This window comes from Squalius cephalus (genome assembly GCF_949319135.1).
Source record: "Squalius cephalus genome assembly, chromosome: 15".
Taxonomy (NCBI): domain Eukaryota; kingdom Metazoa; phylum Chordata; class Actinopteri; order Cypriniformes; family Leuciscidae; genus Squalius; species Squalius cephalus.
The window spans coordinates 13,031,034-13,050,351 of record NC_137136.1 but is presented as its reverse complement, the minus strand read 5'-3'; the positions used below and the strand labels follow the sequence as shown (position 1 = coordinate 13,050,351).

At 39.6% G+C, this 19,318-nt stretch overlaps 1 protein-coding gene across 3 annotated transcripts; it reads left to right on the top strand.

Moving 5' to 3' along the window:
- Window positions 1-573: 573 nt before the first annotated feature.
- lmtk3 (lemur tyrosine kinase 3) lies at window positions 574-19,070 on the top strand. 3 transcript variants are annotated; one of them, XM_079895017.1, is made up of 16 exons: window positions 574-1,132; window positions 3,275-3,408; window positions 3,586-3,724; window positions 3,835-3,905; window positions 4,483-4,601; window positions 5,772-5,859; window positions 6,280-6,428; window positions 6,562-6,646; window positions 6,898-7,019; window positions 7,247-7,396; window positions 7,816-14,224; window positions 14,314-14,477; window positions 14,795-14,931; window positions 15,601-15,935; window positions 16,051-16,129; window positions 17,728-19,070. In XM_079895017.1, exons 1-16 carry the CDS (start codon window positions 1,045-1,047, stop codon window positions 17,853-17,855), a joined length of 8,397 nt encoding a protein of 2,798 aa, XP_079751143.1. In that variant the 5' UTR covers window positions 574-1,044; the 3' UTR covers window positions 17,856-19,070. The 3 variants fall into 3 exon arrangements, with proteins under 3 accessions (XP_079751143.1, XP_079751142.1, XP_079751141.1); XM_079895016.1 differs by having other exon boundaries at window positions 622-1,132; window positions 3,586-3,730; window positions 14,798-14,931; XM_079895015.1 differs by having other exon boundaries at window positions 622-1,132; window positions 3,586-3,730.
- Window positions 19,071-19,318: the final 248 nt, after the last annotated feature.

Sequence of the window (19,318 nt, the reverse complement as noted above, 5' to 3'; positions counted from 1 at the left end):
ACAGTACAGAAAATAACTATGGATTATTTCACAGACATACCTAAGAAAAAAAAAAGTTGAATATACAGTTTTGTGCAATATGCATCAGTCAATCGCATAATGTGGGAACGGCATCTGAAGCTGACACTATAACTATAGAATTACATACCAAAAGAAATACTAAAATTATTTGTCTCAGTTATTTATCCTTTGCCGTTACTGATACCAAGTGCAATTAATTCATATGCTCTGTTTTCACTGAGAATTTTTTTTTTGTGGGACACAAATCATAACCGGAGAATATGAATGCTATAAAGTATGCTAGGAGGATGCCATTTGCATTTATTGGTATCTAAAGGCATATTTGTGGTGAAAATATTTGGCCATGTCCAGACACAGACAAAGATTAGCATGTTATTAACTTGAAGGCTATAGGGAATTTCAATGGCTCGCTCTGTGCACCTGTCCTCCCAAACGGATCATGTCACCGCTCCGTGGAGGTGGTCCGATTTAGGGGGATTTTGATGCAATGATACCCAAGGCCACGACACGGGGGCGTCGACGTTCTCTCCAGTCTCATAAACAAACGCTTTTGTTGGCCAGCAGCAGGTACCTGAGTGAAGGGCATCGCGTAATCGTTCTATTGCGAGGCAACGTCTACCTATGAAAACCGCGAGGCGCGCGCAGCTCCACAGAGATTTTAATAGCGCAAACTCGGTTGCGTCTGACGTAGAGGGGCTTCTTGGAGGAAAACATAGCTGGACCACTTACATGATACTGACACACGGTACATAGGATAGGATATAGAACCAATAGAATGACTTCACTGGTATTTTCGACCGTTGGGACGCGATGAGGACGGAATAGTAACAGCGCGCTGCTGAGGATGCGGATCGCGGGATTAGGCTGACACAAAAGAGCGTTCACGCCGTGTTTAATTGCGGATTAAAAGAGAGCATCAGCCTTGCACAACAAGGAGACGTTTCTTTATTAGCGTGGGTCCAGACGCGCGGCGGGGAACGTTGACAGTATCGCTCGGATGGTGGTTCCGTGGACCGCGCGACCATGTCACTACAGTGCTGGGTGATTGTTCTGGTCGGGCTGATGTCGTACTTCAACCCGGAGAGAGCACTGGGAGCCCCGCAGAAGGAAGGTGAGCGTGTCGTTTAGATGGCATATGTTATTGATGCGCTCGAGGGGGGAGGAGGCGATGAGACGCTATGAAAAATAAGGGGAATTTGTCAGTCTGAGGAGAGTATTTTACATTTCTGGTTGGGGGTGACGCTCATTAAATATTATTTCATAATTCAATCATATATATCTCTATATATCTAAGACATATATGTTACGCACCATATGCGTCTATTTATTGAGCCCAGTCATCACGCACTGGTGATAATAAAGGTGTCTGGCTGTTATTCTGGTACGCATGTATGATCATTTCATTGTGGGCCTGCAAAACCGCTCTTCTCTATTCAATTTTACATAGCGCGATTTTTTGTCCTGAATCATCATCTGTCCCTGTTTTAACTAATGTTCGCATAATTGTTAGGTGTTAGTGATTTATTTCGCGCATTATTTTAGTAGCCTACCATGAACACAAATTTGCCAACAGGCCCGCGTGTTTGTTTGTGTGCTCTCGTATGCAGTATGTGTAACCATATGGTCTAAGAAGGGAATTGCACACAGGTTCCTGTCTGTCAGCGTCTGGCCACTGTTTTTCGAACAATAAAAGGTTACCAGATGAATAATAACACCCTTCATGTATTCATACACCTACCTGCATATTAGCCTTTATATTTTCATAGTTCAAGTGGACGAACACCGCGGGGTGATTCTCGAATACAGAACGTGTGCCTATTGTTTATTGCGTGGCATTTGTGGTATTTTTAATATGCATTTATGGGATTTTTTTTAATTTTATTTTTTTATTATTTGAATTATTATTAACAACATAAGGTTCTGACATCATGTGATAGAAATTTTAAAGCTGTACAATTGGCTCCATAAAACATTAAGTTCTTGATTGAATATACATGTTTTACTGATAAATATTTATTTGTGAATAATAATATTATAATAATCACAATAATTATATATTATATACTATTATACAATAATAATACTGCTTTATCATTGAGAAAAGATGACGAAATGATGGATTTAATGACATTTAGGTTTCTGTTCTTTTCCAGGAAAATGGCATCTATAAGTGTCTAAAATGAGCACGACCTCAAATGACCTGCAGTTTTCAGACAACAGACCCTAATGACTGCTTAGTACTCAGACTCTTTTTAAACAGCTTTAAACATCCTCAGTCGAGACCTTGCTGTCAGTTCTGATGTGCCCAAAAATGTCTTTGTGGTGCCTCTGCTATTTTAGGAAAACCACGGCCCACCACTTTTAAAAATTACATTACTATTTTCGAATGATTAAGAAATGAGAGCATTATTATCCTCGCTATTTTAGTAATATTTTCAATTCAAACATATTTTATTATATGAAATTATTTATTTTGTGATTTGGTTAATTATGAGGTAAAAGGGAATAGTACAGTAAATTCTCCAGCAATGGCATGTGTGCTTAACATTGATTAATAAATAATGAGGTTTCAAGTCAGTTGAATACATTATACGAGTTATTTTAGTTTAGTGGATATTCATTCTTAGCATCTGGTTAATCACAATACCAAAGGTATTTAACCTCCTTGCCCTCCTCCCCACCTTCTCTTCTCCACAGATGGCTCTCCTAAAACAAACGGCCAAATTGAGGTACAAAATCAAGTATGGCACCTTTCCTTCTGACCCAGCAACCCTCCAGATACAAGAATCTTTTTCAATGATCCAGTCCCTTCCCTAAAAAAAAGGCCCTTCCCCCCAAACAAAACTCCAAATACCTTCCCTTCTTCTTCAATAGTGACGAGTACAAGGAATGTCTTGTATGATGACTCTCTGGTTTCTCTCCTTTGCTTCCCTTAAACCTTGACTCTCAAACCCCTCCCTAAACCCAATATGAAGGTGATCTATTCTGAGTTCCTCTGCTTTTCTCTGTACTTTCACCCTTTGTGCAATGAAAACTCTTCATTGGATTCCTGTGCTATGTTCTGAATGTAACGCTGCCCTTTTCAATTTTTCCCTGTTAGGAAAATATACAAGTTCTCTTTCACTTCTATCTATCTATCTATCTATCTATCTATCTATCTATCTATCTATCTATCTATCAATCTATCTATGGATCAGTCTCTTAGTATTTGTCAGGATGGATATTTAAAACTCTATCCCCTTTTTTTCCTCAGTCTCTGTGTCCCGGGACGACTTTCTCTCTCCACCCCCTTATGTGATAATTCTCATCTCCTGCTCTGGGCTGGTCTCTTTTGTTCTGTTGCTTCTCACCTGCCTTTGCTGCAAAAGAGGAGGCGTGGGATTCAATGTAAGTCTTTTTAGTGTGGGGTTTATACATGTGGGTTTTACGTGAATTTTGCATAATGTGGGTGTTACTGATATGAATCAGCATGAAACATACATTTACTTGATGTTGGTTGAATTTCTTTTTTCTTTTCTTTTATATATATATATATATATTCCCACCTCCACTTTTCTCTTTCAGGAGTTTGATAATGCCGAAGGGGAAGAATGCTCTGCGGCATCCAGCCCTGTCCCTGAGGACAGTTTGTCCTCCTGTCCATCACTACCGGAGGTCTACACTCTCCCACTGCGGGATAAGAACTGCACCATCTTACTGAATGGTACAGGTAAACCCACTAACTACAGGCAATATGTACATCTTGCTCTATAACCTGTTCCTAAGTGAAAAGGTTATGAACTCTTCTGAACACACTCCTGTTGTATCCCACAGACAGCTCTCAATGTTTCCGAAGGCACACTCTCAACTACCTGCAGGAGATTGGAAATGGCTGGTTCGGGAAGGTAGACACCTTTAAATGATAAGATTTTACATGTCAGGAACAGCTTGAAATGTTACGAAAAATAATGGGAAACCCATGGTGGATGTTTAACGTATCTAAGAAAACTGAAAAGTAAATTATTATGATTTTATTTGTGTAGCCCTTTCAGGTAAACATAAAACTGGAAGGATGTAATTATTGTGTTTTTTTTTATTAATTCAAGTGTGGATATGCACTAGAATTAATATTGAGGCTTCTGAATCTGTGTAATATTCCAAATATATGTGAAATTGATCAGTCTACACAAGCAATTATTATATCTGATCTTAAATACTTAAAATATGACATTTCAGGCCATGGTCTTATTTTCCGCTGCTCACTTACTTGATGACCATCTATAATTACACTGACCTTAATTTGTAGTCTGTTTGACATCCTCACTGCACACATATTTACATAAGAACATAGGCTTTTTTTTAGTTTCTTTCTTTCTTAGTCTCTTTCGCTTCTTTTCCTCTCTTTCATTTGATAATAATGTGCAGGTTTGGTGAAGCAAATAGTTTTGTTGTTGTTGTAACTGTTTGATCTGTCTCTGTTAGGTAATACTGGCTGAGGTGCTGTGTGACTGCAGCTCCTATCAGGCTGTGGTGAAGGAGCTGAGGGTCAGTGCTAGTCCTCTGGAACAGCGAAAGTTTTTGGCAGAGTCCGAGCCTTACAGGTCAGACAAACTGGGTTGCTCTGGCTGCTATTACCTTATTGTTCTGAATTTAAGACAATGTTTCTTTCTTGGAAATACATCTGAAAAAATGAGGTCGTCTTATATTCTGAGTCTAAACTTTTACATGTCAATAATACACCCGCAACAATAGGGAGCGGCAAATATGGGTAAAACGGATGTGCTGCCCAGGACTGATAAACGCAGCGGAGTCATCAAACAACTCTCATTAAGCAGCCAAGAAATACAGTGTTGGAATGTAATGTTAGAAGATGGCGAGCCGAAAAGACAGTCTTAAAAATGTTAACAGTCAAAGAAAAGCTTATCACGGTAAAAGCGGCCACTTCGAAGAGGACAGGCAAATGTGTCAGTGCATAGGCGAAAAAATAAATGAAAGGAAGCCCATAACCGGAGCCGTCATCCAGATGAAGGCACTGGATATCGCCAAAAAGCTGATCTTACCCACCATTGAGGCCCATCATTTCTTATTTCGGCTACTTACTGACACACTTACCTGTCAATATCCTCGAAGCGGCCACTTTGATGCAGTGTAAGAATGATGCGGCGTAATGGATTAGCGCTTGCCATCCGACTTCAGGGAGAAACTGCTGTCTTTTCAGCGCTATGTGATCGGCTTAAGGAAAAAACATTCATATCCCCCCTGGATGAGATAGGTAATGCTGATCAAACACCTGTGTTTTTTGACATCTGTCAATGTGCATAAAAAGGTGAGAAATCAGTCATAGTGAAATCTACTGGAAATGAGAACTTCAGGTTATTTTTATGGTATTTATGTCATGAAGTGTTTATTTCTGAATGTAATTTTTTCAATGCTATTAGTGGACATTTTTGCTGCTTTTTATTGAGGCTATTTCCTCCCACTTATCTAACACTTAAATTCCTCCTGTTAGCAGTGAATTATCTATATTTGTGCCAGTATATTTGTATTATAATAGCTTTTAATGTTGTAGGTTGTAGGTATATATATATATGTATATATATATATATATATATATATATATATATATGGGCCGTGGAATGCTACAAAGTTTTAGTTTAATTACATTTAATTACATTTGCGATCTCTCTTTCTCTCACCATGTACACCTTATGTTTACAAGAATATTGACAACACAAACTAACATTTATTGATTTGTTTTTCACACCTGACAGAAGTCTTCAGCATCCGAGTATCCTCCAGTGTTTGGGCCAGTGCAGTGAGAGCATTCCGTATCTTCTGGTCATGGAGTTCTGTCAACTGGTGAGAAAACCCAAATCTCGGACACTCGGACCAATTTTAAAGAAAAATGAAATAACCGCCTTGGACAATTTGTTTGTCTCCTATCTGTAGTTCAGGCAAATACAGTCATTCATGAAACACTGGCGGATTGAGTTTAACGGAACAATTTTACATAAGAATGGATTTATGATGGATTGGATTAGATAGTTCATGAATTTTATTTCATTAATTCTGTAAATAATTATGTGTCATAAACAAGGCCTACTGTGCACTCAAAAGACTAAAATAAATTGAAATATACCAGTGCGTTATGTAATCATAAATTGTCTTAGCGCTTTTAATAAGACATTTTAGAGGACAAAGAATTTGATCCTATTTTCTGTATTGAATATTGATTTTTATCAAATAATGATTTTCATTTTTTTGTGTCTGTATCTACAGGGTGACCTGAAGAGGTATTTAAGAGCTCAGAGGAAGTCTGATGGGATGACACCTGACCTGTTAAACAGAGACCTCTTGAACTTACAACGAATGGCATATGAGATCACCTCAGGTCTCTTGCATCTCCATGAGAACAATTACATTCACAGGTTAGATTGATTAAATCTCTATCCCTAAAAGTGTTCAGGAACATGTGACTGACATTGACACACAGCATTTGTGAAAATGGAGAAAGGTAAAAAAAATTTTGACACATTTGTCTATTTGTCTGTTTTTCTCCAGTGATTTGGCACTGAGGAACTGCCTCCTCACCTCAGATCTTACTGTTCGAATCGGAGACTATGGCCTCTCACACAATCAATATAAGGTATTTAAACAATTACTAAACTGCATTTCACTTCAAAGAGACTTTATAGATCAGGCCCTCAATCAATCAATGTATTAGGTTTTTTAGTATAGACGGGAGTTTTTTCTGTTCACAATAGAAGATGATTTGTCAGCATTCAGAAAAGTATTTCATAGTGCTTAATCAGCATTTAGCTGCATATTGGTTTTAGAGCAACTTAGCCTCTTTTTTGAAACTTAGGTAATGTTGTTATTCATATTTAAAACAAACAGGAGGATTACTATCTAACCCCAGAAAAACTGTGGATACCTCTCCGCTGGATTGCCCCTGAACTTCTGGAGGAGTTTCGTGGGAATCTGATTGTCACTGATCAAACCAAAACCAGCAATGTGTGGTATGAAAAATTATGGACAAATGTTTTTCTAATGGTATTTCAGTGAAGGAATCCAATAATTGCACAAAAGAAGAAAAAAATTAATAATGGAATTACATATTTTTAATTATAAAAAACAACATTTTAAGTATATTTGTATAGCGCTTTTCACAATACAGATTGTATCATTTTAGGATGCATACAATACTATTCACGTTGACATTCTTCCTTCAAATGAAAACTGACAGGTCTCTGGGTGTTGTGATATGGGAGCTGTTTGAATTTGGGGCTCAGCCGCACAGACACCTGAGCGATGAAGAGGTCCTTACATTTGTCATAAGGGAACGACAGATCACTCTGGCTCAACCTCGCCTCAAACTCGCACATGCAGACTATTGGTCAGTATTTTTAATAGCTTTAATTAGATGGAATTATATCTGTTCTTAGATCTGGAATTCACCTACAAATTGTTTAATAATGTTTCATTGATGCAAAAATGACTCAATAATAATAATAAATAATACAAATATTCAAAAGTCCTTAAAACTAATGTATCTTGAGTGTATTTTGTCTTATAGTGTTCCTTATAGTGTTACTTCTCAAGTCAATATACATGTATCTTATTTATCTTGTTTTAAGAGTCTTGTTCTTTGGATTTTCTTGTTCTTTGTCTTCTATCTTGTTCCTTTATTTTAACAATAAAATGAGACAAAAATGCTTGTTTAAAACAGTATTTATAATCTAAAGAAAGTTGAATGTGTATTATGCAATATGTGACATACTAATATATGAACTATATTTTTGCATGTTTCATTAGGTACGAGGTCATGCAGTCATGCTGGCTACCTTCATCCCAGCGGCCAACAGTCAGCGAAGTATTTCTCCTCCTCTCCTCACTCCTCGCCGCAGAACAGGGAAGCCGGAAGAGTTCTAGAAGGGATGAGGACGAGGAGGATTATGAGGAAGACAGTGGACAAGGAAGGAGAGGAGAGAGTGACGAATCATTTGAAAGACGATGGGATGCGCTCCGACCCCCAGCTTTCCAGTCAGCCGCACACAAACTTCTGAGGGAGCGAGAGTACGGGAGGGAGGATGGTTGCCACAGAGGAAATGGAAACTCCTTCCCTCTTTTGGACCCCGTGGACAATATGATCACTCCTACATCTGAGCTTGACGACATCCTTACTGTAACAGAGACCAGCAAAGGCTTAAACTTTGAATACTTCTGGGAAAAGGCCCATGGCAGGAGAGGCTACAAACCCCTTCCTCCACCTCAACCAATACCAACACCCAATTCTGGCCACAGGCAAACCTTGGACACACCCACTGTCGTCCCTGTGATCAGTGCCCGCAGCCCTTCCCTGGCCAGCGAGTATTACATTCGTCTGGAAGAGCATACTCCCCAGGATAAATCCCCTAGTCTAGGAAATGGGTGCTCGTCAAGAACAAATTCAGTGTGTCCTGGAGATCTGGAGCTGGTAGAGCTTCAAACAGGGGATACTGGAAAAGACAGACCATCTTTCAGGCAGCAAGATGGCTTTAAAAGAGGAACCTCTCAGACTGTCAGATCTAGTGAGGTAAAGGTTTTGGTTCCAAACACTGGCTTGGTTGAGTTTAGTAAGGAGAGCTGTAACCGAGTGACAGATTATGCTGTTATAGACATTGGAGAAACAACCCAAAAGTTCTTTGGTCCTCAAGCACCCATTCTTCCACCTAAACCTCGTTCACTGTCCATGTCCTCTGGCAGCCATCTACACTCACGTCCACTGCCTGCTCCTCCACTAGGATACGTGAGAACATACGGGTTAGATGTGTACCCTGGATCCTCGTACCCAACCGGCAAAGTTGAGACCTCTGATTCTTTACTAATAAGTTCACTGTCGAAAGCCAACTTTGACCATTTGGGCTTAAATCGCACTCACCAGACACTGCCCCCATCTCCATCACACTCTCCTTCCATTCCACCATCTTCTGGTTGTCAGTCCCTGTTCCTCCAACCTCAAACCTGTCCTCCACCTCTTCCTCCCCACCATAGACTCCAAAAGGGTCAAAATTACTCATTGGAAATGCATTCCAGATACAATGCGATGCACTTACAAAGAGACCAACTAAGCTGTGACCATACTGACGAAAAGGAGTTTGCTGACAGAGGCATGACACGATCTCAGTCTTTGTATAATTCAAGAGATGGTCCATATAAGTACATTACAGACAATGATCCCTACTCCAGAATGACTCGATCCCAATCCACAATTCCAAAAATTGAAAGAATATCATCCTCTAGCCCAGAGTTCTCAAAGGATGATGATGAAGAAGAAGAAGACATTGATGATGATGATGATGATGATTCAGCTTTCATGTCACCACACAGACCCACCAGTGGCACAACCATTCAGCACACCAACCTGGCTGATAAACCAGACCCAGCTACAACCGAGCTTTTCTCAAGGGGGATGAAGCGAACCCAATCCCGTCTCGCCACCATCCTCCCAGCCTTATGGAGGGAAGATGCAGTCATGCAACGAGAGCGAGTTGCAGCCGCTAGGAAATCTCCCATACATTTGTTTCTGACCGAGATCTCCAATGACTCTGTGGACATGAAGGATGGAGAAAGCTCATGGGCACGAGAAAGTGATGGAAAGAAAGACAAAGGAATGCGGCGATCCCAGTCTCTTGTCACAGAACTTGACTCATCCTCGCAAGCTTGGGCCTCAGACAAAGACTTCCTGCCTGGATATGAAGGCAACGCCAAAAAGAGAGATTTATTCCTTACAGAGATTGAGACATCTGTGTCGGATTGTGAGGATGCATATGATGGCGAAGGTGGCACCCCTGTTTCAAGATTTGGAACTACACCTCATCCTTTTGCACATCACTCAAATTTGCCAACGTATGCAGAAGCTGAGGAGGCTTTCTCATCAGGGATAAATAAGTCTCATTCCCTGCTCTCTGAAATATCCAATGAGAGCGTTGAACCTGAGCCGAAGACAGGGGAAATGACAAGAGAGGAATTTTTAAAGGAGATTCAGTCTGCTGAAACATTTCTAACTGAAATCATTACAAGGCAACGTAAAAAGGAGGAAAGTGTGTCACCTGCTCTGTTGTCTCCTGAGTATGAGTCAATATGCATCGACCCAGAATCTTCTCAGACAATACAGTTTGAATCAGAAAGAGCAAGAGCAGGAAAACCACCAGGTGACACAAAAGAAGCAATTTATGCTCAAGTCACCAAGCGGGCAAAACGGAGTGAAATAAAAGTTGCCATGCGCCCAGAAATTCCAGTACTTCAAATTGCATCTGAGTTACAAAATCTTGAATCAAGTCAGAAATTAACTCCAGCTAGTTGCTTTACACCTGAAATACAGATAGAGAAGAGTTCCCTTATTGATTTTCCTTCCTCAGAAGTAATGCCTAAAAATGGGCCTCAATTGGAGCAGATATCTCCTGTTATAAAAAAAGATTCAAAAGCGTCTCAGAACCATGACCATATAAGTCAAGGTCCAGTAGAAACCAGGAATATACACAATGTTAATGGTTCACAAAGTTGTGACAAAAATAAAATCACTGGTGATACGCAGATTAGAAGTGTAGATCAAAATGATTTAAAGGGCTTGTTTGTTCAGGCAAAAGAGCAAATTCAGAAAAATGATTACAGTATTTCACCTGGCGTCGATGTCATGGCATCAAATGTAACATTTGAAGAAGATGCACAAAATGAGGAACTGTCAGAACATCCAAAACAGATGCAAAAAGAATCAAACTCTCATGATCTTTCACAAAACAGAAGTTCAACAGGAGGCACAAGCTCTACAAAGGCAAGGGAATCCAGTTCAGATGTGAGTCAACACTCCCCCACTGACAACAGACAGAACTTGGAAATGGAGACATCCTCTAAATCGCTTGAGCAAACCACTTTAACTGACAAGGAACCCAGTTCAAGGACCATGCGCCATGACAAAGACACGGAAATAGCAAATGAGAAAATACTTCCAAGTGACAATTCACTCTGTTTGAATGAATCAAGCACAGATGCTTTTCACTCGCCTATGGTGCATGAACCCAACTCTGATCAGTCATTGTCCACCATGACCCCCTCAGATTCTGTTTTGTCACCTTCGACCTCTAGTTCACTGGACTGCCTCACACCTGGAGACTCCTGCTTGGGTGGAGGAAGCAATGGATGGAGGGCCCTTGGAACTGAAACACCACATCGGGATTCGGCCTACTTCTCAGACAGCGACTTGGATGGTGGAGAGGGTTTAGGCAGAAGAGGCACCGATGTACTTGGCCCTTCTCGTTCAGGTGGCGTTAGAGCTGGAGAGCGAGGAATATTGATGGGAATTGAGGAAAAGATTGAGGATGAAAGACTACTGGAGCATTTTGAAAAGGAAGTGAAGATAAATCAGGACATACAAGAATTGTGGGTTTCAAATGATCCATCTGATATAGAGAAGGGTCTCATACAAGGTGCTGTCATCTCAGTAGATTCTCAGAGCAACTACAATGCTGAGTTTATTGCCAAGTTGTTCTCCAATGGAGAGGATGAGCCAAATAAAGGAGTTCCATTTAGCAACAGCTCCCTTAACTTCCAAAACTCATCTCTAGTTAAAAATAGTGAGCTGGTCATTTCTCACACTTTTTCAAAAGAAATAATGCTTCATGATTCAGGTGCTATTGATCTCACACTGCTTGCCCATATAGTCTCAGAGCCTCAAAAACCCATTTCTGGACCAGTTTGTCAAGAAGAACTCAATGAAGATTGTTCATATTTGCAAACAGCTAAGTGTAAAGAGGCACGTTGTAAGTCACCTGATTTCCCAATTGGTGAACAGTCATCAGACAATAGTACATCTAGGTTATCACGGTTTTACAGCTTACAGTCTGATTATTCTAAAGGCATCAGCAGCCCTGAGATAAACATAAAGCTCAGCAATGATGACACCAAATGCGACCTGACCCAGTTCATCTGGTCTGAGACAAACCCTGAAGGACATACAGGAGGGGAAAGGGGTGAGCTTGATATCCAAGACACAGATGCAAATGAACTAGGCTTGAGAAACCTCTCGTATTCAGAGGAGAGTGAGGATGAGCAGGCAAAGGAGAGGTCTGAAAGTCAGCTAGCTGTAGGGGAACTCTGTTTTACTATCAAGGAATCCTCTCAAAATGCTGCAGATGAAGAAGTCAGCAGTATGGAGCTCTCAAAAAATAAACGTTCTGATAAATTCAGCAGAGGTGCGTCAATGGGTCTTGAATTAAAGGAGAAGGAGTTGTGGAGCGCCCTTGAGGAAGATTACGGTACGGTGGAGACTGTGAGAGGAGAATTCAACTGCCAGACATTTCAGCAGGGGGAACTTCACCTTTGGCCTGTGGAAAATGACCAGTGGGCTGCAGCCGAAGCTCAGACACCAGAAGTAGAGCTCGGATCAGAGCTCTTCCCGAGTTTTGGGAAAAAGGGCTGGGCAGCGGAGGAACACTTAATGATTAGTCATGAATTCTGGGAATCTGAAGCAAATGATGAGCTTGCAGATAGTGAGTCTCATCCCTCTGCTCAGAGAATATGTGAAGATGCATTTAATGATGAGAAGGTAGGACAGGCTGATTATCCACCACCTGAGAGGCTGATCCTGTCTGGTGAAGCAAAAGGAACTATATCACCTCAGCAAACACCTTTAGAAAGGCTGGACTTTCAGCAAGAGGAGAACATAGAAAATCCAGACATTGAAAATGTATCACCAGAGCACTACACTAGAAATATAAAGATGGAAGTTGAGAATCTGGAAAACCCAGAGCTGGAGGCCCCTGAACAACACAAAACTATTGAAATGGTGATTGATACTCAGAATTCTGAGACGTGTTTACAAAAATATGTGGGAGGAGAATTGTTTAGTGATGAAGAAAATAAAGAGTTTGACAGTCATGAAAACATGGTAGGTGTAAGAGGTTGTACGACTCACTCTCCCTCATTTTCTATTACAAATGCTCCAACCAATGAGATGGAACTTCTGCAGTACCACAAAGAATCTCTTTCTCGTAACAAGAACAATGTACCAAGAAACCAAACCGAAGCTTCATGGGCGCCCGAGACTGAAGCAAGCCAAATGTTGGTTGCAGCCCTTGAAGACCATCAGACCTGCACAATGGAGTTGGCTGATAATTCTCACATCATTTCAGTGTATCCAGAGTGTCACGGTATAGAAACCAGTAGACGTGATGTTGACAGTAATCACTGTTCTGCCACGATCAGTGATGTATCTTTTGAAAAAGAAAGATCAGATTCTCCATCTTTCCCAAGTCTCACCATTAGCACTGATCCAGAGCCGTGTAAGATCCACAGTAGCAACGTTCAGTGTTCAGCCCCTGCACTGATTTCAATGGAGCTTTCAGAATGTGCTGCTTCTCCATATGCAGGAGTTGGTAAGTGTCAAGGTCCAAGTAGTTTCCCGAATACAGTACACCACATAGAAATCAAGACAAGTTCAAGTCTGTTCTGTTCCACAAATCAAACATCTACCAAAGGACATGAGGAGCCATCGGGATGTTCTGAGGATGCTAACTGTTTAGATCAGTCTCTTGAAGAACTTGCAACTAGTACAACCACTCAAAGCAAAGGTATCACTGCAAACCTGGGACAAAAACTGCACATGTCACTCATGAAAGAAAACCACATTCACCCAGAATCAAATGCTTCACAGGAGGACGACAGAAATGGCCTGTCCCAGAAAGCGGCCCATCCACCTCTCTCCCAGTGTTCTCTGAACTCCATCCCAGAGTTGTTGATCTCTGAGTGGAAGGACTTGGATGAGGAGCCTCTGGAGGATTTTGAAAAACTAGAGCAGCTGTGCTGCATTTCTGGGGATGAAGAAAACCTTGGAGATCTGTTTTTAGGAAACTTAGATCTGCTTGAATCTTTAAAGAGAAATCCAGAGCAAAGAACAAGTGGTGCTGGTGGTATAATAAACCAGGATGACTCAGCAGATTCAGAGAGGAAGACAAGAGTAGAGCTAAAAGAGGAAGTTGATGGGATATCGAAAAGTACCATGGCTGTCTTGCAACACTCAGAGCAATATGAAAACATTTCTCCAAATTTTCCAGGAGAAACTCAGCAATCAGTGGAGAAGGCAACAGGGCAACATATGCCAACGCCTCTCTCTATCCATTCTACAGATGGTTCCAAAGGACAGAGGTCACTCTCAAAAATGCAGACAAAAAATGGACTGATGATGCAGGTGAGTAAAAATTACACTAAAATGAACTGTACTCTATTGATGCTCTGCTATTTCTGAAACCTTTTGTCTTTGTGCAATGATTTTTTTAGGTTTGTGAGGAGAGACTTCAGTACTCTCTTAGTGAAAATGTTCAAACCAATGTCCTGTGGGGTTCTACGGTTAGTGACAGCGTAATTCTACACCCTTGGGGAGCCTCTACCACTTCGTCCTCTGAAGAAAGTGTTTCAAGGGAAGATTTCCAGGACAATGAGAGGTGTGGTTATTGCTACAGGAACACAACAAAAAATAAATGAATGATGAATTGAGCAGAGAACACTATTTTAATGCAATTTTCACTGTCTGGAAATAACATTTATAAAACAAATCCTAGTCAGATATTCTGTATTTAATCAATGTAAACTTTAGAGAATGTGAACTTAGCTTTAATCTCCTCATGGCATAAGTCTCATCGTGGCTTTTAATGTAACCACAGTCTTTGCTTTAGATTTATTATTAACTGAATGCTTTTCTTGGTTAAATGAGGTAAAAACCAGCCTTCATCTTAAATCCATCGTAAATTATCTATCTTAGCAGCAAAGAGGAGACCCCACCCTCCTCTCCCTCAGCGTCTGTGAGTGAATCTACTGAAACACAGACAGAAGAACTGACTGTGCTTGAACAGCCTGAGGTTACTTCCTCTCTACCTGCTGCAAATCAAGCAATGAAAGGTACTGTGAACTGAAAGCATTCGAAAAATTTTTATTTGGATTTGTTAATTTAGTGTTTTGCATTTTTTGCTGTTTTATGCTGTTTACAATTTGAAATATAATTTTTTTAATGTTAAATGAACCAATATATATACAAATTAGGGATGCACCGAATCCAGATTTTTTGGGTTCGGCCAAATACCGAATCCACTGGTTAAGATTTTGCCGAATCCGAAATCGAATACCGAATCCTACTCCCATCCTCAGTCCATTAACAAAGTAAACACATTAATGAAGTAAAAAACGTCCACAGCCGTGTATTTTTCATTTTTATTTTATTTTATTTTAACTGTAAAAAAAAAGAAAAAAAAGAATAGGCAAAATTATGCCAGGATGACAATTGGGAAAAACTTTGACTATTACCATAGGCCTATGTTTACCCTATCTCAAGATCCAATCAATACAACTCGTATTCTTTCGGATGTTTCATACGCAAATATTTTAACAGCGGCGATGTTGTGTATTGTTTAGGGTCCTTGCCACCACGAGACAAATCGGCCCAATATTCGTCCGAATCCGAAGCCGAATCCTGGATTCGGTGCATCCCTAATACAGATATATAGATACCACCGTCTTTGATATTTATCTTTCATCTTTCCCTCTCCACTGTACCATCGACCCCTGTTCCAGCTAAGCTGGCCCGTCTCTCCTTATCCCTCCCTCCGCTTTCTCTCTCTCTTCCTCTCTCACCGAATACCAAAGGAGGATTCTGGGAAGGGGGGGAACATAGAGGGGGGAGGAGAAGGACTGCATCAGCAGGTAGCGATCCAGATGAAGATGAAGAAGAGGAACAGGAAGATGAGTCTCCAAGGCGTGTCATCGTTGTCACAGAAACAGATGTTGACAAGAGAGTGGGTTTACGTAGTTTGCTGAAATCGCCAAAGGAACCCGTGGACAAAGAGAACCGTGACCGTGGGAGGAATGTGTCATTTTTTGATGATGTCACAGTCTATCTTTTCGATCAGGTATGTCAAGGGTATTTATACAGAAAAGCATCAAGTACCTTCAATGACAAGGTTTCACATTGTTAAACATTGTGTGTTTTGTTACTATTCTGTATCTTAAAACTCTTCATGCCAGGAAACTCCAACCAATGAACTTAGCTCTGGATCTACTTGTTCATCTCCCCACGGAAAGCCCCCCAGCACTGATGGTTTTGGTAAGTGTATAGACCATTTGGGTGTTTGCAAACAGCAATGACGTGTTTTATGGGTGGTGGAAAAAATGACAGTTCTGTAGCAGGAGTCTATGAAAGCCATGGAATTAAATACATTTCACAATTCTGACTTTTTTTCTCACTATTCCGAGTTTATATCTCACAATTCTGAGAAGAAAAATTTTAATTGCAAGATATGAGCTTGATATTCTGCCATTTTTCCTCAGAATTGTGTTTATATCACTCAATGTAATTGCAAGTTATAAAGTCGAAATTGCGAGAAAAAAAGTCTGAATTGTGAAATAAAAATGTCATAGGTATATAAATGTAATCTCTTTAAAGGGATAGTTCACTTTGAAATTAAATTTTGGTATGTTTTAGCTTACCTCAAGGGCATCCTAGATGTAGGTGTCTTTGTTTCCGCAGTAGTTTCAATTTTGATATTTTTAGGTCAAACCGTTCTTGTCTGTCAGTCATATAATGCAGGTCTATGGTCACCACCTCAAAGAGCATGCACAGAGAAGTCCAAATTAAACAATTCCCCATCGTAAGTACACATTGATGGCCTAAGACACGAAACGAGCGGTTTGTGTGTGAAAACGAACAGTATTTATATTGTTTTTACCTCTTGTACACAATCACGTCCAAGTGATCTTAGTGTCTTAGGCCATCAATGTGTACTTACGATGGGGAATTGTTTTAATTTGGACTCTGTGCATGCTCTTTGAGACAGTGACCATAGACCTGCATTATATGACTGACAGACAAGAACGGTTTGACCTAAAAATATCAAAATTGAAACTACTGTGGAAACAAAGACCTACATCTTGAATGCCCTTGAGGTAAGCTAAAACATACCAAAATTTAATTTCAAAGTGAACTATCCCTTTAAAATGTTATAGGTTTAAATATTATTTTATGCTGTAACTGTAGAGTTAATACAATCATGCCCCCCATGAACTGCATATGCAAATATTATGTAGATCTAGTGTTTACATCATATCCATGCTTTAAATAATACTGTAAATAATAGCGCAGGTTTGCGCATAGTCTGGTCTGTCCGTTTAATGAAGACCATCTTTTTTTGCATTCCGTTTCTGACATCCAAAGGCACAACAAGACATTTTTCTCTTATTCCGTGGATTTCGCCCATTTTCCTTCCTTTGTTACCACTGTTTTTCTGCCACCACAATGCGCTCACAGCTGCAGTGACGTAACTGTGACGTCTGCCCCCAAATGGTCTATTCAGCAGAAGATATGATAATTTGGGCCTGATTTGCGTAAAGCAAATGTAAAACTTGTGATTGTGCGAAAAGAGTAAAATTCATGTGATCATTTGATAATATCAGTATCACAAACATGGATTTTTATATTCAAAAAATTTAAACCAGCAATGCTTTTTGCTCATTCCAGACTCATCTGTCTGCATCTCCACCGTTTTAAGTTGCGATGAACTGCCTACTGCGAGGCTGTTGCACAATTCATATTAGCTGCAGTTAACATATATCTATCTTTTATAAAAATCTTCAGAGTACACCTATTACACTTCTAAGATCACATTTTGTCAGATTGTTTTCTTTCTTTCTTTCTTTCTTTTCCAGGATCAGGCAGCCAGAAAGCATCAAAAAGTAAAGACCATGTAGTGAAGTCAAGATCTCCAACCGGAGTCACTTCTGGCTCATCATCAAGGTTTACAGTAAGCCCTGCCGATGACCCACATTTAGTGTGACAGAAAACTGTTCCCTAAACAACATCTGGACAAAATGAACCCCCCTGGAGTGAATGAGTGGCCCCCGTTGTCATCGGTAACTATGACGACTCCTGGAGGTTATTTTTTTAACTGCGAGAAAAAGAAGGGCTCCCGTTTCAAAAGGCTGGAGGCGGTCCAGGTTTTACTCACTGCAGCAGCTGGAGCGGTAAATCCACAAATTGAAAGTACCTTCCAAAACAGCCAAAAACCTTGGAGCTCTGTAAAATCTGACATGTACTTTTCGGCTATGCAATGGGAGTCTTATTATGTACCAGCTTAACTGTTCTATTTTCATGGCTTCTTGAAGTACGTTTGTATTTTATTCCCCTTAAATGAAGGGGGCGCACTTTCTCTGACCAGTACCTGTCTATTTGTGTGCTTAGAAATATTGACATTGTAAATTTGTTCTCATTGCAGTCAGGCATTCTTGTAGTTTGTGGTTGAGGGGGGAATTGTCTCTCCAAAGCACAGCAGTGCAGTTCTCATTTAGCATTTGTACAAACTAAAAATTAAATCGCAACAGAATACAAACTCATTTTAAAAACATTTATTTTAAATGTATTCTTAGAATGCACGAAAAAATAAAACTGCAACTGTTGTTTTATACTGTATTTTTTATTGCAGATGTTTACTTGTTTGTTTATTTATTCTGCATTTGTTTTTTATTTAAATATATGTTTGTCTGTTGGCCTAATTCTTTTTATAAGTTTAAGTAAACTGGATATTTACTTTGTATCAAATTATTTTGGATTTATGGCATTTAATAACCACCTCAACAAACATATATCTTTGCATAGGTATAAACACTGAAATGTTTTCTCTAATTTAGCTATTTCTAGATGTCAGTCTGTATCTAGTTGTCCTATGATGTGTCTCTCTGCAGGTGTTATTTTCTAATAATGTATTTGACATTAGCTTTTCCTTTATTCATTTTTGAAGCAGTAATTATTGCTTGGCATGAAAAAAGAGAAATCAGCATACATGACTATTAATTGACTTATTTATTCATTCATTTTAGTTTTCAATCTTATCATTCATTCAGATGTCTGAGGTAATCCAGATCATAACATCACGTTCAGCATCTGTTTCATTTAGAGGTTTCATATTCTGTATGAAGCTGAGGGAGTGAAAATAACATGGAAACTGTGAAACATTTATTGAACTGTTTGATGACAATAAATTGTTCTGTCTTATAATATCTGTGTAAAATATTGCTTTACTAACTTTAATATAATATTAAAATTATGCATTTTCTATAATATAACTTAAACTGGCATTAAAATAATGATTAGTATCATGAAATATGTGTACTCATTGGTACATTTCACAATACTGTACACTATCCCATGAAGCAAAAATCCTGTCTATTGTTGTGTGGCCTATTAGATATGTTTATAAACTATTATCTAGCATAAAATTAGTAGAAAAAATAGTACAATTAT

Excerpts from the sequence above, each read along its gene's own strand:
- lmtk3 (XM_079895015.1), top strand. The coding sequence starts at position 1,045 with ATGTCACTACAGTGCTGGGTGATTGTTCTGGTCGGGCTGATGTCGTAC. Across the intron at positions 3,731-3,834 it reads CATCTTACTGAATGGTACAG|ACAGCTCTCAATGTTTCCGA; the intron begins GTAAACCCACTA and ends TGTATCCCACAG. Across the intron at positions 5,860-6,279 it reads TCATGGAGTTCTGTCAACTG|GGTGACCTGAAGAGGTATTT; the intron begins GTGAGAAAACCC and ends CTGTATCTACAG.